The 21,922-nt window shown below is 43.3% G+C and overlaps 1 protein-coding gene across 3 annotated transcripts in view; it reads left to right on the forward strand.

The window, feature by feature from the left end:
* CNNM2 (cyclin and CBS domain divalent metal cation transport mediator 2) overlaps positions 1–21,922 on the forward strand; it is a 113,004-nt gene that overhangs the window by 87,127 nt on the left and 3,955 nt on the right. Inside the window, exons 2-6 of one of the 3 annotated variants that reach the window (XM_080596864.1) lie at positions 4,843–4,986; positions 10,361–10,498; positions 12,593–12,762; positions 16,151–16,244; positions 18,737–18,802. In XM_080596864.1, coding sequence (XP_080452990.1) covers positions 4,843–4,986; positions 10,361–10,498; positions 12,593–12,762; positions 16,151–16,244; positions 18,737–18,802 — 612 coding nt within the window. Of the gene's footprint in view, positions 1–4,842; positions 4,987–10,360; positions 10,499–10,673; positions 10,739–12,592; positions 12,763–16,150; positions 16,245–18,736; positions 18,803–21,922 lie in introns of those variants that run through there. The other 2 variants (XR_013952533.1, XM_080596865.1) reach the window with 2 other exon arrangements.

The following is a 21,922-nucleotide window of genomic DNA, read 5'->3' on the forward strand; positions in this document are numbered from 1 at the left end:
CTTCAATGTCTCTTAGGATCACAGGATAATTTAGGAAAGGTCTTCTGGACGTCATCTGGTACAATCCCCTGTTTAGAGCAGGCCATTTTTGAAGTTGGATCAGGTCACTGAGTTTTGAATTCCTCCAAAGACAGAGATCTCACAGTGCCTCTGGGTCTCTGTTTGACCATCCTCATAGTGAACAATGAGTTTCCATTTTTGCAACGTGTGTCCATTGTCTCTTGTCCCATTGGTATCTAGCTCCAAGAATAATCTAGTTTTGTCTTTTCTGTAGTGTACTGTGAAGTATGTGAAGACTTTTAAGATCCCCCTTTTAGCCTTCTCTTTGCAAGATGAAACCAGCACAGCTCTCCTTGCCCTTCCTTGTGCACTGTGTGCCCCAGCCCCTGACCAGCTCGGTGTCCATCCACGGGAATTGCTTCCATTTGCCAAAGTCTTTTCTGTACTGGAAAATACCAAACAGGATCCAGTAATCCAGCTATGGTCTCACAAATGCCAAATAGAAAGGAATAATTCACTTCCCTTGACCTGCTAGCCAGAAGTGTGCTTACACAGGCATTATGCATCTGGCTTTGGTTGGTTTTGGTGTCGTGCAGCTTGTCCATGACACCACTGAGTCCTTTTCTGCAGACCCATCCACTCAGTTTCCAGTGCCACTTAAGACTTGTTTTGTCCCAGGCTCATAACTTTGCATTTCCATGTGTTAAACTTCCGAGGTTTCCTGTCAGACCATTTCTTCAGCTTGTGTGTCCATGGGGAAGTGGTACATACAGCTCTATTCATACAGCAAAACTCTTCATGTTCCAACATGAACAATACTCTTAAGGTCCTTTATTTAAACATATAAATACCTCAGCATCACAGAATCTTTTTCTTTTTTTTTTCTTCCCATTTCTCTTTCAAGGAATGGTCAAGGTATTGTGAGAGGATCATTTTTTCAAGCATTTCTTCCCGTGGTGGTCTGTGTGGCCAGTCAGTCACATAGACTCCCTTGAGCTCATGCTAGGTTCACTGACCCATGCAGATTCTACTAAGCATCTTCATGCTTCTTGATTAGCTTAATAAATTAATCAGAAGTCATGGTAAAGAGCAAAATCCAAGTTGAGTGGTAAGATTTTGAGCAACGGGATGAGAATGCGTTTGCTTTTAACAGAACTCCTTGGTGTTGTCGTTACCCATGAAGGTAACTGAGAGATGAGCATTTGTCACAATTTATATCTCGCACTATGCACATGTACAAGCTCCATAAGCTCTTGCTTACGTTACCAGCTGCTGCAGTAGGTGGGGGAAGCTGAGGCTGAAGCAAATGCTGCCTGCCTGTGGCCACAGAGGAGTTCTGGGTCAGAGCATTGCCCGCAGTTGTCTCCTTGTGCTGCTCGTTGCACATCACTTGGGTCCTTTCTGCCTTTTTCATCGGAGCTGGCAGTGCTGCACAGCTGCCTGCCTGCTGACTCCCACTATATCAACACTTAAAATGAGTGGTTAAAGAAAGATTACTGTCACAGATACAGTGTGATTAGAGACTGTGGCCAGAAAATCAGTGAAGTATAGAAAATTGCTTATTTTCCATGCACACTTGCTCTCTCTGTTTAATACGTTCTGTGCTTAAAGCGCTATTAATAATATAGACAGTCCAGGTTTCCTTACCTGGATGTATGCTTTGCTCAGCTCCTTGTTGGATATGTATCAGAAGTCCTTAGCAGTGGAAAATACAGCTGAAACCTTGCTTTTTCAATTGAATAAAATGGTATGAGAAATACCAGTGGCCTAATACAGTCTTTGAATAAAGTTGTAGCCAATTGCTATTTAAAATACTCAGAGGAGTCATTATTTTACTCACAGACCACTTTTAAAGTTGGGCACATGCTGAGTTGTGCTTTTTAAATGATTTTTAAAGAAGTCTTTGCTCTCCTTTGGCTTTTCCTTTAGCCTTTTCCACCTTTATTGCTCCCATACTTGCAGGGTATTTTGCAGTCAGCCACACAGCAGCCTGAAGCCGGATAGTAGCCAGTATGGGAATGCATCTTCCTGCCACCTCTATCACCAGCACCAGCTTATTCCACTCTCTGATTATTTCTGGCAAATATCTGGATCAAAATTAACTTACAGAGACCCAAGAAATGTAATTTTCCGGTCTGGTCTGCTTCATCAAGTGACTGCAGGGGTACTGGAGCAAATGCAGAGAGAGTTTGAGAACAAAAGGCAGCCCAGTTAGATTGGTTGAAATTCATCTGACGCCGGCAAAGTGATGAATTCTTGAGAGTCAGAAAGAGGAAAACTTGATAGTCAAGAGGGAAAGAAGGTTAGCATCAATCTGCATTTGGATAAGTTACGTATTTTTGACAGACAAACTCTGCAGAATATAATTTTAATAGTGAGGATCTAGCTGAAGATCAATGCTACGCACCGAAGATTTCATTGACTTCTGAAACTATTAAAAGTTTCAGTCATAGAATCGTAAAATGGTTTGGGTTGGAAGGGACCTTAAAGATCCTCTAATTCCGACCCTCCTGCCTTGGGCAGGGACACCGTCCACTAGAGCAGGTTGCATACTTTGGGTGATAAATCAAAAACAAAAATCACAGATTATGGCAGAGCCAGAAAAAAAAAACATTTCTAGCCTTCTTTCTCATTTCAGTACCTTCCCCGTCCTGTTGCTGTAAATTTACCCCATTGTTTGTAGATGTGTCCAGGACTCCACTATTAGTAAGACTTCTTCTCAAAATGTAAAATTTTATCAACTACATTCAGCTTTATCCCAGGAAGTACAGAAGTGGAAGAAAAGGCTGTAATTTGATGATTTTGATCAAAGCTGAAACACTGAGTTAATAGCGTTGTTTTGTTGTTCGAGGAAGGCTTCTTTTTTATTTTATCCACTCAAATGGATTTGAGCACTCTTACCGCTCACTGATGGAGGAGAACGGTGAACAGCACCTGAATGAGCGGGTGCAAATGAGCTGTTCTGGTCTGTGATGGATATAGTTCTTGAAGGAGTTGTGTCTTTTGGCTTGAAAGCAAATGTACTGATACCTGAGCAGGCACTGGGAAACAAATTACAATCTTCTGTTTTGTCCATGTTGGCATTTCTGTTCCACACTTCTTGAACATCATGAGATTGAAATTGGAGTAATATATTACAGGGGAAGAGCAACGATAATAATACGTAAATCTTTCATCCTTTTATGAAGTCACTTTTATTTAATGCCGTTCATTGAGCAGTAAAAAGAGCTGGAAGTCTTACAAGGAATGCAAAGAAATAAAAACTGGCACAGCGAAAGACTTTCAGTACAATACGATTGTTGATCCTTTAAAATCACAAATCATCTTTCTATTAATTCACTGTAGAATAAGGTCTCTTCAAGATAAGACTCAGCAGTGCTGTGGAGTTGGTATTTAAAGTATGTCCATCTGCATCTAAACGAGTAGCTCCAAGACAATCAGATTATGCAGTAGTTACTTTGGTGAGAATATCGCCTAAGTGGAATGGAAACTTCATTTTGAGTCTAATATTAGACCCTGCTTTGGAAAATTCCTTTTAAATGATCACAAGCTGGGAATAGCAAAAGAATTTAACTTTCGACAGACAGCATTCACCAAGAATTTGTTTTTAACTGCTTATGTTGGGTCCCTGGGAAAGCAGATGTGAAAAACTTACCAAAGTGAATTGACTTGACCTGATGCAATGTTTATATCAGTAGTTGATAAGTTTTCCTCCCTCGTCTAATTTGTTCAGGATATTTTCATTCTTCAAGCATGAGTAAGTCTGGCTTGGAATAGTTTGAATGCTTGTTAGTCTAATAATCTGAATCTTAAAACATGCAGACATTATTGCCTATAAAGGGGTCTAAGCAAAGTTGAACTATTTTGGTTGTCTTCCCCAGATGGGGATAAGTATCAGTTTTGAGATCAACAAAGAAGAATGTGAGACAATGTCGCTTACTTCTCAACAGCTCACAAAGCACCTTGAGATCTGTGTATTTGTGCTTCAGATTGCTACATGCATTTGGGGAACCCTTTGAATGCAGAGATCAAGGTGCCGTTTTGGGCACCTTTACAAAGGACCGACTTTCGGTGGCAGCTAGGGATACTGGCAACCCCAGTGTCAATGCGAATTGGAAGGGTGATGGTACTTGATTATTCCCGTGGCAGAAAGGACTTCAGGAGTTAGGAAATGCACTGTGAATGATGCACAGCTTAGGGATCTTGACTAGTATATCTTATCTTAGCTTTTCTCTTTGTTAATCAGACACTGACACTTTGGATATTTTAATTAATCCATTCATTCCTAAATAAGTCCCCTACTGCCTGGAGGACGTCTAAATAAATTATTTTTTGCAGGGGGGAGGAAGAAAAGGAATTTATGGGTTGGGCTGAGCTCTTCTCCCCAGCTCTACCCTGTCCACATGCTTCTGTGATGTGGCCATTCTTGCTGTTGTTTGTAAGCTTGAGGAGCATCCACGGGAGCTCCCTGCAAAGGAGGACTCCAGCCAGACCTTCCTCTGCCAGTGCAGGACAAAAGAGGAGAAAAGGCCATCAACAAAATAGTATAATGAGTGCAAAGCCAGGGCGATGGTTTCACTGGGGAACGAAATTAGTAAGAGAACACTGATATTTTTGACTGTTCATTAGTGTGCTAGGTGGATTTGTGTGATCCAGGAATATATTTCTTAGAGGGAAATCAGATCATGATTTTGAGGGTCTCTTAAATTTTGTAGCTTTCTTATGAGGTGCAACACCAGCCTTTCTGTCTTTTTATTTATACCTGTTGTATGTAATTCTGCTGTAATTTCTGATCTTTCAGGAATTTCTAAATGTCTAAATTGCTGATCTGTCTCCTTGCAGGCAAGTCTCACCTGGCTATAGTACAAAGAGTAAACAATGAAGGAGAAGGGGATCCTTTTTATGAAGTCCTGGGAATTGTCACTTTAGAAGATGTGATTGAAGAGATCATCAAGTCTGAGATTCTGGATGAAACAGACCTATACAGTGAGTAGAAATGTTTATTTTTTTATTTTTTACAGAGGAGAGGGAAGACTCCATCCAGCAGCAGCTGTGTCTTATAGCTTTGTTGATGCGATGTAAGATGTTGTAGAAATGTAAGTTGCTGATTTAATATATCAGTGGACAAATAACCTGCAAATCCCTTAGATAGTCAAAGTGATTTTTGTTTTCACAGCATGGGCACCTCACCCCTTTAAGCTGTATTAGTTCAGAAATAGGACAGCTTTCTTTATTTGAGCATTCCATCTAGAAGATTCACATGTGCAACATCCTGGTCTCTCCTGTTAGCTGTTCTCCATCACAGTGGCCTAGTTTAAACCTCTTTGTTCCAGCACTTGTGACCTCCAACATTTTCCCCTAACCTCTCTCCACCTTAAGGGCCTGTAGTCTACGTACTCACTGCATTTTAGAAAGAAAGCAGGCAGATAACCATACCTCAGGGAAGAGGAATGGAATCTCTTTAGAGTCAATCTCTGTCACTCGTTCAGAGAGATCCTAAGAATGGAAAAGCTTCTGCAGGGCTAAAAGCAGCACGTCCTAAATGACTCCTTTTTTTTAATCACACGGTACAGCTCCTTCCTTCCTTAGTGCTAACATAAGTTAAGGCAAATGATGGTACAGGTTGAGCATTACCTGGGACTTTTTTTCCCCTCACTTCAGTTTTTCTGGTCTTTGACCAGTTACCTAAACTGTCTTTGCTTCTGTTCCCATCTGCACAATCTGGCCTGTGCACATTGAACTTCCTTTCTCTCATTCTTCATCTGTCTTATCTGTACTTCGATCGCTTGCTGGCAGATGCTATTTTTTACTTTGTGTTCAAGCGTAGCAGAAGGATGTCTCTAGATTCTATTGTGATAGAAATAATAGAAATGGTCATTTTAAATATCTTTCACACTGTTCAGCTGACCTTTGCTTTCTTTTTCTTTTCTCATGAAAGGGCTCTGAATGTTTCTACAGCATCTTTTTCAGGCCAATGCAAGCAGTCTTCTATCTTCCTTCCAAGCCAAAAGCCAAAGGAGCACTTTGCACTGTAGGATAGACATACTTCTGCTTTTCCTAATAGATTGGTTTTGCTTGAACTACTTTCCATAGCTGGCCAGTATTTTACCAGAATTTATGTGCCCAAAGGTTCGTGTAAATCACAGTTTTGTTTTACACTGCACTAAGTGGTCTAATTACTATGCAAATCACAGAAGTCCAGTTAGTATTGATCTTCTTCATACTGCCACAACTTAATTGCTGGGCTAATCAGTTACAACATAATGCTTTTACAGGGTGAATTCAGACTTTCTTTTGTAATCTAAAATAGTGGTGTGGTTTTTATTCTTGTTTGTTAAGAGGAACTGTATAGATCATGCTGTGGTGTTCTTCGGGAACAGAAAAAAAGCGTGGGCCATTAATAGCATGTTGGAGGGCAAGGAAATGATAATTTAATTTTACTATCTGAAGACTTCCTAGATTAACAAAATAGAGCTGGTTCATTGGAAACTGTCCTTCCTGGGAAGGTTTTAGTATAGAAAATCCCTATTTCAGAATAGGAGGGAAACTTAACTTCCTAGGCTTCCTGGAGGATGCAGGAAATTTTGAGGGGTGGCTCCTGCTGTGTACCATTAAGATGACCTTCTGGTTTCATTATGAAGCACTGGAATTCATTCTGCTGTTTAGATCAAAGGAAACTGGGACGGTAAGGGAGAGAACAGAAATGCAGAGAAGCTAGGAGAAAATGTGATATAGGTTATGGATTTGAGCAGATTGGTATGCTGCAACCACTTCCAATTGGTATAGTGATTGGAACATGCTTTTGGCTTGCTGAAGGTAGCTTATTGCTCATGATATGTTAAGGTAGCTTCTTTTTGATGTTGATATCAGTGTGTCAGTGCTAGTAACCCACCCTAGTATCTGAGGTCTCTGGTGCTGTTCATTATAAGACCAAGACAGCTTGCTCAGAACTTAAAACCTTAGGATTTGCTCTATGCTAAAAAGTAAGGTTTACCTAAAAGTAGACATTATGACAAGTTTTGGCAGTGTTATTATGCCTTTGTTCTGAAGTTTTAAACATGTTTTGTTGTGCTTTGATGGAAACTGGAGATTTGATGAAATGGCTGACCTTGGCGTAGGAGCTGTGCCTTTCTGCTGTTTCTGTGAAAATGCATTTCAACTGTGTTAGGGTAGAAGCAACTGTAAATTTACAGTTTTTGCTGAAAGCTGCTGAAGCTCTGCAGCTGAATTTCTCAAGGGCTGTGTACCCTGTAGACACATGGCATTACTTCACATTGCTCTAGTCTGCTATGCCTTATGGCTTGCAGAGATGTTGGGATCAAGAGAAAATGTTAAATATATTTGATCTATCAACACCTGCTTGGGTTGAGTGCTTTAGAGTGTGTGACTCCATAGTGGGGATGCTGATGGGGTGCAGAGAAGGGGTTTCAGTTGTGATACAGGTGGGCTCTGGAAATATCTCAGCCAGTGTCACAGATAAGAGCTGTCAGCGTGTTTTGCTCTTAGTACTCGAAAGCTGGAGCGTTTGATGCACTACAGGAACGTGTGCTGCTCTCCTGTGGCCCCGGCTATCGTAGGGGCGCATTTTCCAAGCTTCTCACAGGCTGAGAGGACCCTATCTAAAATCCAGGGCTTTTCTAGAAATGAATTAGCCTTGGCCAGTCACTTCCCTGAGGGGAAGACCACATCTTACCCTAACATTCCCATTTCCAAACAGCTCTCAAAACAGGTATGTTAAATATATGTGCTAGTAAACCCTGTATCTCTCTCCCCAGTAAATTACAGAGCTACAGGACTAAAAAACTGTTTGCCCTCATAAGTATTTCCACTGTCATCCAGTGAAACCGTAGCAACACAGAAGGTTATGCAACCCTGATTTGCCTGGCAGGACCTGCAGATATTGGCAGTGTCCTGCGCCAGGAGAGCAGAGCTTTCTGCAGCTGGAATCTAATCTTTCGACACACCCAAGCTGTTACCACCTTCCAGAAAGTGGTGCTTTTATGCTGTTGGCCATAAGGCTTGTGGACTTGCTAACCTGTGGTCTAGCACTGGTAGGCTGCAGGAGCAGCATCCTTACAAGAAGCTACTTTAGGTTGTTTTAGAGCTTCAGGTTTAGTCATGCTGAGTTTCTGACGGTTGCCAAAACATGCATGAGACACCGGGCAACCTAGTTTTCCCACCTCAAGACCAAAAGAACTAGCAAAACTAGCTTAGTTAATTCCTAAGCCTTTCTTTTAAAATTAAACAAACCCACAGGCTTAGAACTGTGCAGCATGTGGGGCACAGGCTGTCAGCCTGGGTGTGTGCATCACCTGGGGGAGGAGGGAGAAGGGGACGTGGGGGGTGCTGAGCAGGGCTCTGGCATCCACCTCCCACTGCCTTGGGCCAGGCATCCCGCTGCTGACTGTGGGCACACGGTCAGTGAGTCTGGGCCTCTGGGATTTGTGCTGTTCCTGGAGTACCGGAGAGCTGCAAATATCAAGCAGTTGCTTGTCCCTGTCCTTGCTGTTTGGTTATTGTACAGTCCTTACGTGCCAACAGAACCACGCGTCCATTTGAAGATAGATTTTTGTCCTCGTTCTCTTGTCTGGAGCTCACTGCAGATGTCTACGCTGGTTAATACAGATCCTAAAGAGAAAAGGACAAAAAGGAGCACAAAAAGACAGCAATAACTCTTCCCTGCAAGTTGTCCAGGTGCATTTGCAGTGCCCGTCAGCTTACTGCCTTCCTGCCCGGCTGAACGGGTGATCTGAGGTTTGAACTCCCTGTTCTGTAGCTGTCTTCCATACTGGGCTGGCTCCTTCAAAGAAATAAATGCAATTGTTGTCCTGCATCAGGCGTGAAGTTCAGGAATATGGCAAGAGGGATGACAACATTGCTTGTACTTGGACCTATCCTCTTCTTGAGTTCTCTCCTGCAGCCCAGGAGCTCACAGTCAGCCTTGCTGCTTTGGATTTACAGGAAAATCTAAATATTTCCAGGACCTACTGAAGATAGCTACAGTACTTGTGATACCTCACCTAAAGTTATACTGAGGGTATCCCTCACGTGGCACGTTGCTCATGTTGCAGAACCAAACAGCATCACATCACTTTGAAAGCAGAGATAGCTTAAGTCTGCCAAGATAATTCAAGTGCCCAGGTCTCCATCTCACTGTAGAAAGGGCAGGAAATACCTGGTTACAGATTTAATTATTTCTGTCACCATCCAGTCCTTGCTTTCTGTTTCTTACAAGAAGCTTGGTAATTATCTGAATAGCAAAGAACATTTAAGACTATTCCTCACAAAAATATGCAGAGATAGTGCCTTTGCTCTCACTGTGTAGTATTTTTCTTGGGAGAAGGTTTTTGGACAGGCTGCCAAGGAAACCATGGGAGGAATTGAAATCCCCCATCAATTGACGAAGAGCCTGGGTCTCTTACCCTGATGACTGAAAGACAGAAAGATTTAAGGCATCCTCCCGTGATGTGATGCTGGTGCTGTATTCAGGTACCACAAGTGCAGCGGGAAGCTTGCTGTGGTAGGGCTCATTGACAAAAGCAATAAAGGAGTACAGGAATACTGCCCTGCTGAAGAGACATTTCCCTGCTTGTGCTTCTGGTGAAGTCACTGAAGAGGGCAATGACACAGCTCCTTGTGAGACAGCATCTCAGATGTGGCATTGTAAAAAATAGCATTCTCCGAGCTTTTCAGAAAAAGCATGGATTCTTTTCTTCTTACCTCTTAGAAGAGGTAGGACCTAGTGAGAGCTTCTGGTGGACTAGTTTCCCATTCACGTTCTGTGAATACGTTCCTGCATACGTTAGACATTGTGAGTTACTTGGACCAAAGACGTGCAGATTTTGCTCAAGCTGTGAAGAGTCAGTCACCCCATGGTAACGCATAAGAAATAAGTAATTGCTTATTTAATCTCTGTATTTGCTGGGGATTTTCTAAGGAATGTATATAAAAATAAAAAATAAAAAAGAAGGTATTTATCACAGATACCCTAGTTGAACACCTTTCTATTGTTAGCAACACTGAGCAGGACCCCTCCTGCCCACCTAGAATTGCCCCCACACTGTGCACAACATGCAGAGCTGCTCTGCAATTAGATGCTTGCAAGCAGACACTTCTCTCACATGGAAGTGACAGAGATTGTGGGTTCCTGGATGTCAGCCTGCAGCACAGGTCACTGATTATTTCTGTTTTTTGAGGTGTATCAATGAGCAAGGCTTTGCATGGGTGCTGCAGAGGGGTCTGTCTGCACAGTTTGCTCTGGGTGGCTGTCCTGGCTGACTCCATCCAGTGCAGTTCTTGTTGGACCCCATTCTAACAGAAATCGCTTCCTTCCTTTCTTCTCTCACCCTCCCTTCCCCAGCTGATAACAAGACGAAAAAGAAAGTAGCTCATCGGGACAGGAAGCAGGACTTCTCTGCCTTCAAGCAGACAGACAGCGAGATGAAGGTTAAAATATCACCGCAGCTCCTCCTGGCAATGCACCGCTTCCTGGCAACAGGCAAGTGTGGATTATCTGTTTTCACGATCATGCCAGAGCCTCGGAGGCAGTTTGTCAGCAAAGGCCAGCGAGGTGGGTGGGACAGTGCAGGCGGGAAGGGAGGCTGGATGGTGGGGTGACAAATAATGCCACTGTTGTGTTTTTCTTTTTAAATTCTCTCCTCTCCTGTGTTCAGTGTCGGCATGAACCCTCTGAGACATTTACCAGGGGTGGACCAGTAACTTTAAATTGGTCTGAAAGGTAAGGATGAATGCCAAGTGCCGCACTGCATGTCTAGAGTCCGTCAGATTAACGACTAGCAAGTGCACCCCATTAGGAAGAGCTCAGGGAACAAACCACAGACGACTCGATACCACTGGCCAGCTGACTGTAATTGCACTCTGGCACTTCATCCAGAAAGAGATGCTGGACTTTTTGCAGGAAGGTGTAAACCTGTTCCATGAGACTTTTTGACTCGAAGTGAAAAACAATCCCGACACATTTAATGCAGACTGCACAGGCAGTTGAACTGTACTTATAAAAGTGGATTTTCTTGCTGACTTGTGTGACCTCCGTTGATGGCTCCAGGTTTCAGAGGACAGTTGTCTCCATCCCAGATCACCTTGATGTTTTAGCCCTTGGGTGGGCAGTCTGGCAGAGAGGCCAGGGGCTTGAATGGTTTCTTGCAGCTGACATTGCCTTCCGTCGTAAAGTTGGTCCCTTCACCTCAGAGATGAGACCTGTTAACAGGAGAGCTTGTGGAAAACATACCTTCCTATTGCTCATGTTGTCTCTCTTTGACATATAAAGACTTCTCATGTGCAGGCCTTTCAGACGGGCGTCTTTCACTGCTATATTCGACATATATTCATGGATTGAAATTCATTCTGTCTCAAGCTGGCCAGCTCAAGCTGGAAAGCAGTACTTCCCCTCCTCTTGAGATACAGTAACTGCCTGCCTAGATGCTCCCAGTCTGCCTTCGTGCTTTATTTTGCCTCTGCGACTTAAAAGAAACACGTGCGTGATCGGTTATCACACCTCAGCTGAGGGACAGTAAATCCTTAAAAGGCTTGGACTCCTGCGGCTCATGTGCATGTGAGCATGTCCTTGGTGAAAGGAAACAGTTCAACGGGAAGACGCGGATTTAACAGCAAGCAAAGCGTTGTTCACCTAGTTGTACAAGACTTGGTGGAGTTCCCTAAACACCTTCTCAACAGACATAGTCTTACAGTGCTGCGTCTCTGCTTGTTTTGTGGATGAAAGGATTTTGTAGCTTAAATCTGGCAGTGAAGCTGCTGCTAAATAAGATGAAAGCTACAATTTTGGTTTCTCTGTTCTAATTTGAGAATAGTACCTGGAGCAGATGAAAGGTGCTGGGTCATTAACGGTCCTGTTCTGAAAGGTGTTAGGAAAGCTTATCAATTTGCATGTGTCTATCTCGACATCCCTGGCCTAACTCTCTCACACAAGGATAAGCTTTTTCACTTCAAGCAGCTGCTGTTGGGAACACTGATGACTGAAGAGCAAGTGGATAGGGAATGTGTTCTGTGTGTCAGGTATTAATCCCACGTGGTTTGAACTGACCTGCACTGTGTCTCACGTTGAGTAACTCTTCCCATGTGAACTGTGGCAGCTCAAATTGTCTTTGATTTATGTAGAGCATCTATCTAGAGCAACTTTCTAGGCCCCAAACTCTGATTTTTTTTATAGAGTGCAAAAAATGCAGTAACTTAATACCTTCTGAGGAAGGAAAAAGCACATTCAAAGGTTCTCTGTGCCCCAGTTCTAAAGCTCTTCCCATTTACAACTCTCCAATAAGCCTATTCGACTGTGATTTCACTCTCAAGTGGGCAAGACTGCCTTTCTTTTTTCTTTTCCATTTCAGATGGACATGGTTTTTGGTTGTTTTGAAAAATACTGCAGTAATGAAGGTTGAGGCGTTCCTGTTTTTTTCCCCTTACAAATCTAACAGTCTCAAAAGACAGGAAGCCTGCAATTCCATAATGGATCTCTCTGCATCCGTGTGTCTTTTATAGGCAAATGCTTATTAACGAGTATTGCTAACTTCTTGCCAGGCATATGAAGTGTAATGCCAGGTTGTATCTTTTGTTATAGAAGTAGAAGCCTTTGGTCCATCCCAGATGTCAGAGAAGATCCTTCTCAGGCTGCTAAAACATCCCAACGTTATCCAGGAGCTGAAATACGACGAGAAGAACAAGAAAGCCCCAGAACACTACCTCTACCAGCGAAACAAGCCTGTCGACTACTTCATTCTCATTTTACAGGTCAGACGTGTGATTATGTTGCTATGTGCAGTATCATGCATCTCCTGACATAATGCTTTTGCTACCTCTCTTGTTGAATTTTATCTTCATTCAAGCATAGGTTTGGAGCTATGGTTTGTGGTAACTGCTTCTGTCTCCTTTATGAGCTTACCAACTTGAAGAGCTCACTCAGCTGCTTTCAGCCTCAGTTAAACCTGCTTTGATGGGTAGACAGTGCTTCCCACTTCCAATCATCTGTTTAAAGTTATTTATGCTTTAGGTATTACTAGGATCAGCAGTGCAAAAGAATCCCTGTGTACAGCTAGCATTGCTTGGAAAACGGGTACAAAAAATGTCATGTCAGTAGGAGCTCGGCCAGGATGCTTTACAAATGCATTTTTTGGTTTGAGCTTGGCCAGGATGCTTCACAAATGCATTCTTCGGTTTGCAAAAGGAGGCATGGGGAGTTTGACAGTTCGGAAAGATGGCGTTTTTCCGTGCAATTGTGAAGTCTGTACCTTTGGTGGTGTGCTAAATACAGGTTTTAGTGGGGCCATTGCGCCATCTACTGAACCCCTGGCACCTCCTGCCACAGCCCCTGCAGTTCCCTGGGCACCCTGCCACCTCAGCTCTTGCCCTACCCTGAGAAAGTTGCATTTGGGTGATTTTCAGATTGCAACCCTAGGGGGTGTGGAAGGACTACTTTCTGTTTGTTCGCTACAGGGTCGTTTTCAGTGCTGATTATCTCCTAGGGTCTGTTACTTGGCAGGAACATTCTAGCACTGTTTAAGCAGGAACATTTTGCTGGAGAGGTGCTTATGTTTATACCCTGGATAACTGAAATGAGTTTTGGTTTACAAACATAGGCGTTGTAGCTGAAGAGGTAACACAGGGCTTGAAATCTTCCTTACCTTTGCCTTAAAAAAAAAAAAAGAGTGGGTATCAGGGGGATTAAACGTCATTAGTGATAAACAATGAAGAAAGCACTGGAATATGATATTGTGGATTCAACATACCTCTCTTTTAAAAAAGAATTAGGTTGTTTTTTGTTTTTCTTTTTGAAGTGTTTGAGGAGCCACTGGTAGCTCTTTAACTGCTCTTTTTTACGTGCTGAATTGTTGCAATCTAAAATACTCCAGAGGCAAGATAATGCTTCTGGATGAGGTAATGCTGCAAAGCTGTAAGTGGAGGACATGTGCAATCTAAAAGAACAATTGGTTCTTTCTGAGCTACTCTTCAGTCAATAAATATTTAGTAAAAACAGTGTGCTAAGTCTATAATGCATTTGGAAAAGTGAGTTTTGCAGTAGATGCATACTATAAAAATGGTGACGTTGGTTCTGCAGGGATGAAGAGGATCAATACTCTGCTTTTGTTACTTAAAATATCTGGTCATGGGCATATTCTCTCACCCGGAGATACCAAGAATACCTTTCACATTAAAAGCATACCAGAACACAAACAGATATATATTCTGTGCATTAAATTTACCAATTTAACCTCTGTAGAGTTACTGCTTTAGTTGGAAAGTCACTTGTATGCAAGTTTTTCTTTAGCTAATGAGAAGTCCTTCTGTAGCAGTTTGAGATTTGGTTTTGTCATTCTGTTCTTTCAAAATTCATGTCAGAGCATTAAGCAGGGGAGAAACAGAAGCCGTAGATGCATGTGTTTAATCAGGGCAGCACACATCTGGTGGCACGCGTGGGGAGTTCTTGGCTTTTCAGCTGCTGTGACTATGCCAAGCATGCCTTACCTTCTTACGGCCACCTCCGGGAAGTGCCGCGTGTGCTGACAGAGCAAAGTGCTGGAGCTGAAGCTACACTCTCGCTGCTAGCTACTAGCTTGTATTTGTTTAGCTACTAACCCAGACTGACTGTATGTGAAGATCAAAGCCCACTTGCGTTTCTTGTGTATGTGTTTTGAAGACCTGGCCTTGGCTGGTAAACAACTAGTAGAGACAAGTAGGTTGCGAGCCCCGTTTATAACCAGTCTTGGCCTGGGTGACCAAGTTGTACCTACTGGAAAGCTTATAATGAACAAATAAGCTACTTATTGGTGTTGTGGAGTGAAATTGATTTTCAAAGGGATTATATGAAGAGGTTATTTGTGATAGCAGGAAAGTGGATTTGTGAGCTAGGCTCTCTCTTCCTGTTAGATCGATTTTATGGTTTTTCTGATCTGCAACAGTTAGGAAAACTGACTTAGTATCAGGTCTTACGCAGGCTGATTTCATTTGCATGTTTTTCTGTGTCAGTACAGTGCTATAAAATTAAAGGCATGTTTAAATAGTTTAAATAGCATTTAAGGCAATAAACACATAGAAATAAAATCTTTTGGACTCACTTTCATCTGATTGTGTAAATCTGATGCTCGATTCACTTAGTACAAGTATCAAGTCTGCCCTTTCCAGCCTCGTCAGAGGGAAAGCATTGCAGGTAATTAGGCTGTTTGCCTAAAATCCCAACCTTGCTGTAGTTCAGCCTGAAAGATGCTTGAGATCTCTTTTTTCTGCAGTTATGTGCTGTAACTCTCTGTATAGTATCCGTAAAGATGGAGGTGAAAGGCAGGTCCCACTAAGAAGGCAATTATTTCTTCCTACTTACATACCAAATAATTGGGATGTTTACAGCTACATTTGATAGTGTAGCTTCTGTTCTAGACTCCTTTGCATGATACTAGCATGTGATGTTAAACGTTTGGTTCAGACCACATCAGAAACGGGTGCATAGCGTGGTAGGATGGTGGTGTATAGCTTGGGAAGCACTGAGGGCCCTTCTAAACAAAACTCTGCAAAAGAACAGGATCACAATTTAAGGGCACCGGAATGTGTAAAACTGCCAGCAACCGACAAAACTAAAATAACCCCAAGACTGCTGCTTCAGGAATAAGGGCTTTGTTTCTGTGGGAATCTCAGCGGTGAAAGTAGGCGGCCTCCTCGTGTGTTGTCTCCCGTCTCCATTTCCTGTGTTTGTGTTAGAGGGGGCTTCATGTGAATGTGAGCCACGGCCCCCAATGCGTAGGTGTCTCAGGACCCCAGATGACGGGGGTCCCCCATATAAGCCTGTTGTGATATTGAGGGAGGGTTTTTTTTTTTTTTTCTCCCCGCACTGGGGACAAGCAGCCTGGCAGCCCTTGGAGCATGTCAGCAGTACCACCCGAGCTGCTGTGGGGACCCTGCTCCTCTGCAGGGACTCACATGGCCACAGGGAACCAAAGACCAGAACCGCCCAGGGAACAAGAGTGTTTTGCCCCCAGGGTCTGTCCCTTTTCAGGCATCCTTACAAACTGCAGGGACCATGACACGACTTAGTGACGTCAGGGAAAACTAGCTGTTGGGGCTCGAGTCTGGTCTTGTGCCTCAAGACCCGTGGTCCCTTTTAATTGCAGCTCTCTCTCCTTTTCCTTAACAGGGGAAGGTGGAAGTGGAGGCTGGGAAGGAGGGGATGAAGTTTGAAGCTGGTGCTTTTTCCTACTATGGGGTGATGGCCCTCACAGCATCGCCAGGTATGTCCTCTTACCTTCTGCTTCTGGAATGCACTTGCGCACAAGCCTGCCTGCTGCCGTGTGTGTGGCGGGAGGGGGCTGCGCAGGGCATCCCCCGCTGCGTCCTGCGGGGCTGGTGCAAAGGATAAACTCCTTGCTAGCGAAACTACCTGCCTGGCACAGCATCTCTGGGGCGCACCGACGCTCGTGGCAGTGCTGACTCTGAAAGCCGAGCAGCTGGCAGCGGCCTGCAGGCTCCCAGAGGATGCACACAGAGGCCTTAGCGAGGGAGCTGTGTGGTGACGGCTGGGAGCTTTGTATTCTCACTGTAGCATAGCAGGGATTGAATTAATGAGAATAAATAATTAGTAGCAGAGGGACATCTAGTGGTGCAGCATACAAACAACCTGCTAGTTTTGATATGGTTTGCTTTGCCGATTGTTGTTTCTAAAGGCATTTTGAGGGAAATGAGGGCAGTGGGACAAGGAAAAGAGATTGTTCCTGTAGCTTGTGCGGAGATACAGCTGAGAGATCAGCAAGGGGGAGAACTGGCAGCTGAGGCTGAGATGTGAGGGAATTCCCAGTGCATAAACAGTAGCTGCAGAGCCCAGCATCTCACAGACACAAGTCGGGGAGTTGCCTTATCCAGGAGCAAGCTTCAGCGCTCCAGTGGGTAACATCCTGCCGTCCCTTTGCACTCGCTGCCATACCTGGTCATGCGTTTCAGTGCCAGCAGCATCACCTTTTAGATCACAGAGATCTTGGTCTTGATTTGGCATCCCCAGCCCTGGTAGAAGAACTGGGGCCTTAGTGCTGGCATTGGCCATCCGCTCACCCTGTCACTTCAGGGAGAAGTTCTCACGCAGAAATCTCACTTCCTCCTGGGTAGAGGCACAGCAGATTCGTGTTTCACTTGAGAGGCAGCTAATTATGGTAGTAGGTTAACGGGAACTCTCTGTATGTATGTGTACATATGTATATGTACACCAGTGAATGGGCTTTGGAATGAAACTTGCTTTGTAAGTTACGATTTTAGCCATATTAAACTCTACAAACATCAGCAGTTCCCATGGAAGTTTGAGGTGCAGCTGATAGCTCTGTGTTGCCATTTTACCAATCCTCTACTGGCTCTCCGTTAGGAGCTAAAGAAAGAGTAATTCTTCTTTAATTATGTGCACTTTAATCAATCCCGCTTATACCTTCTGAGGCTTGACAGAAGTGTGCAGACCATTGGGTGGATTTTAACTGTACAGTAGCAGCAGTCTTCACGATGAATCATATGTGATGTGTATGTGTGTACAACCGTGTCATACCCTTGCTGTTTCTTTGACATCGAAGCTCAGGTTTTACAATATGGGCCGAACAGAGCTGGCTTAGGCACGAACAATTCTCTCCTCCCAGACCTATGCTTGGAAATCATTTGTGGCATCTTTTTTTTTTGCCAGCATTGTTCAGTTTGAATGTTCTTGTGTTTCCGTTTTTCTTGTGTTGCTAACCCTCCCTGCAACCATGCCAGTTGCCCCAAGTCCTGTGAGATCAAATGGCCCCCCCTTTCATGCCTCTGCCCCGAAATCCATCTTGGATTTGTTTTTTCAAACTAAAGCATGTACATTATTTTAAATTAAACTTGGCCGACCTTGGATTTGTTTACGTGTGGTTGATTGGCTTTTACCAGTAGCAAACCCGTCCTTTTGCTGACTTTTCCCCCAGATTTTAGAGAATTTGCTTTATGATGTCTTGCAGAATCAAGAGACTTCTGTTAGGATGAGCTCATAAAAATAAAAGTAGTTCTTGTTGCTCTAAGTAGACATGAAAGCTCATTTAGAGTACAAACCCTTACAGAACAAGAGAAAACTGTTCTTCCCCATCTCCTGATGAGATGTTATGTGCCTGTTTTCCCCACCTGGAATATAAAGCCAATAACAGGAGATTAAGGCATGTTTTCAAAAAATTGAACAACAAATCAGCAAAGCTTTCGTTAACTACAGCTGGGGAGAGGTTGCAGTGGTGATGAGCAGCTTGACCCATTCTGGTAGGGATGAGCTTGGAGAATCACAAGCTTGCTTGACTTGCTACCGAAAACTTGGAGTGTCCTTTGGTTTTATTTCTATTTTTATTGTATTCCAGTAAGGAACTGCACCCATGAAAGCTCTCTGGCTTGTTTTAACTCTTTGCCTTCCAGGCTGGAGTGGGCATCACCGCTCCTTTTGAACTATTTTAAAAATGAGTGTACCTTGTTGGACCATTCGGTGCTGGATGACCATTCAAACTATCAAGTGAAAGTTGTTCACTTCACTATAATTCCACAGGCTTGTTCTTTGGTTCATTCCTAAAACTGTTTAATTGTCTTTTTTGTTGTTGTTGTTGTTTATTTTAACCCTTTACTTTTCCACAGTTGATTTGCACTTTTGGTTTTAGTTCTTCAGTGTGTGAACTGGTTCCCTCCCCTGTCAAGTGTGGATAGCTGCCGCCTTTCTGGTCGTGATCTCATCCTTTTTCTCTCCCTCTTCTAGTTCCCTTGTCCCTGTCTCGTACCTTTGTTGTCAGCAGAACAGAGTTGTTAGCAGCAGGTTCTCCAGGTAAATCCGCATGCTTCTATTTTCACCATTCTTGTGACTGCCCTGATGCCATAAAAAGTCAGCTGCAGTCTGTATTTATCTGACCCCTTTGCTCGTTAGGGAGAAGTCCAGCACAGAATTATGCCTCGCAGGTAGGTATCCTGAACTTTCGTTTGTGATAACTGGTAGCAACATGAAGGAGTCATCCAGATGGGAAGAGCTGAAAACACATTTAAGAAAAATGTATTTGGTAATGTGCACTTGTTCTTGTTTCTTGTATGTCAACTGGTGGAAAAGTAGAAAGGGAGATTTTTAAAGAAGGTGTTCTCTCCCAAGCTGAGATTTGAGAACTTAAAAATTTCCTGAAGAAAATGCATTTGGCAGAGGAGAATGTCTGCTGCTAAACTGCCTTAAAAGGAGAAGTCCTTTAATAAAAGAATTCTGATATTCTCGTATGGGCTAGCCCTATGGTTTGAATGCAGTCTGGCCGTTTCAAGTGCTCAGAAGCTTTATATTTTCTTTCAATGAGGTTAATGCTGTGAATCGGTACAGAGATTTACTGAGTGGATGGATTTGCAATGGAATGTGCAGTAAGGCTGAGGGAGCTCCTGTGGGTTTTGGTTTCCATTTTGCTCAAGACCTTTCCTTGCTGAATGACCAAGTTGATTGACGTAGAAATCCCTTTGGAGAGCAGAGACCAAGGAGAGAGCAAATTGGGCCAAAATGAGCTCTGAGATGTGGCTGAAAAGCTGGAAATTGGGAAAGGCCAAGAACCGAGCTTTGCAGATGCTGCATGCACAGAGCAGTTGAGAAAGATGGAAACCCACCAGGAGAGTGCGTAGGAACAGCAGAATCCTAAAATAATCTGGGCCACCCTGAACATGTTTCTTCCCTTTGAAGTTTTCTTTTTCAGATGAAATGTGTCTTTCCCTGGACCTAAAAGCAAACAAGATAATGATATGCATATTTAAGTGAAGCATCTAAACGTCAGTACATATCATGCAATTCATAAACTTTCACCATCTGCTTCCTGTATTTTTTCTGTCTTCTTTTTTTCAGTTTTGAAAATGTATTTCACCATCAGTCCTTAAATTAGTCTCATGCACTTTCCAAACAAACTACAGGTTGTTGCCCTGCAGGGGATTTTTTCCTGCCCTTTTAAAGTTTCCTGCTGCTAAACTTAAAAGAAGGGGGAGAAATATAATCTTTCTTTAATTAAAGCACCTGATGGCTTTCTTTTAAGCTCGGTGGCTTTGATTATCTTTTTTAGCTTGGTTCTTTTGTTTTGCCAGGTCTTCTTTTTTTTTCTTTTTTCTTTTTCTTTTTTTTCCGTTTCGAAGTAAGTGTGTATACCTTGCACATGCAGGTTGTTTGCAATATAAATGCCAAGCATATTTTCCTAGCTTTTTGTCCCAACCAAAAAAAAAAAAAATCAGTAATGGAAAATAAAAATGGGAAGAATCTCCTTCAAAAGGAACTGATATGGTGAGCCTGGTCACTATGACAATGTCGTGCCAGTTCTGATGAAACCCAGGCCTTCTGCTGGGTCCTTCTGAAAAGGATCCTCTTGTTAAATCCCAAATTGGTAACATGGTTGCCTTGATATTTGTCTTGTGGTTTGTGCTCTTAATCCCCAGTATATAAAGGTGAGGAAAACTGGGGTAGAAAAGATCTGTCTGGGCTGGGGACTGGCAGGGCGCTGCTGTGCCAACACGGACCTGCCTGCTGCTCCGTCTGTCATCTGCCCTTTGTGTCCTCCCTTCTTCAGTAACTTCTCCCCACTGACTTGTACGTGGGTCCAGAAGCAATGTCCTTTCCCTCTTATTTTTAGCAGCCATATTTCTTTCTTCTGTCCTTTTGTCCATTTTTTTTAATATGCTTTGTCATGTAGCTCTCTGTCCTTAGCTTTTTATTAGTAACGTACTGTGAGACACCTGGTGAAAACAGAGGGCAAATCGCAGTCAGGCCAACGTAAAGCTGTTCCAGATGGAAACCTTTATCCCAAACAGCAGTGATGCTGTTCCTGTCACACACGGCCATATTTTGTGTACGCAGGTGGGAAAGACAGGACAAATTCATTCAGTCTTCACGCTTGTTCTCCGGAAAGGCTTAGAGCACCAAGCCCTGTGTGCAGACAGAGGTTTGGTTCCTGGCAGCAGTTCCTGCAGCCCGCTGTGGCTTTCAAGATGGCAAGTGGCTACTGAGGAAAACCTTGCAGGGCTCTGAGTGCTTCCCTCTAAGCCTCTGCTTGGTGTTACCATAGGGACCTGCACTAATTCCTCATAGTGCAGAAGTGGCAGAAAATTTGCCAAGCTCTCAGAACTTGTATTTTTCCATTCCCTTTTCTAAAATTGTAGGACAGAAGACGTCAGTGGCATTGCAAGTGGGAAATAAAAAAAAAACCAGGGCTGATAATCCCCAGTCATGTATCTAGAAGCATCTAAAGAATTAGGTTTAGGGAAGACTAGATGTAGAGATGTGGAACAGGCTGTGTCATTTTGGCAAGAGAGATTATGTTCACAGTGATTAAGTGGCAAAGGTAGGATTGAATTTTAGTGAGCTTTTTTTAAAGACAATTTTATATATTAAAAAATCATAAAATTTGAAAAACTTACAAGGATGTTGTTGATTTGCTCGAAGAGGCTTTGTATCTTAAGATCATGTGAAAATGATGCCTCAGCTGAGAACGGAGATCATGTGGGGAGTAGCACAGATGACATGAAGTTACAGTTTGGTCTGGATGGACAAAATGTAGCTGCAGGAAGATCCAAAAATTCACCAGTCCCAAAGAGTTCTTTGATCTTTGTATGTGTGCACCCAGGGAGAAGCCCATCTGCAGACATGCTTGGGATCTCTTTTAGGATGCATTTCTGCATGTCCTCCTGTCATCTGAGTCACTGTGTGGGTGGAAGCTAGGGGTGCAAAATGCCTGGGGCTTGCTGAAAGCACGTTTACATGGGAGGAGCTGTGGCCCATCACATTCTTAAGGGTAGCTGCAAGATTTTCAAGTGAAACACTACAGTGCTTAAAGGCCAGTGATGGAAAATATCTCTAGGTTACTCCTTTCCTGTCCATGTCTCTCCTGGATGCAGATTTTTCTGTGTAGCATGGACTGTTTTCCCTGCTTTGCTGGCTGGCGTG

This window comes from Anser brachyrhynchus, assembly GCF_964034855.1.
Source record: "Anser brachyrhynchus genome assembly, chromosome: 6".
Classification (NCBI taxonomy): Eukaryota; Metazoa; Chordata; class Aves; order Anseriformes; family Anatidae; genus Anser; species Anser brachyrhynchus.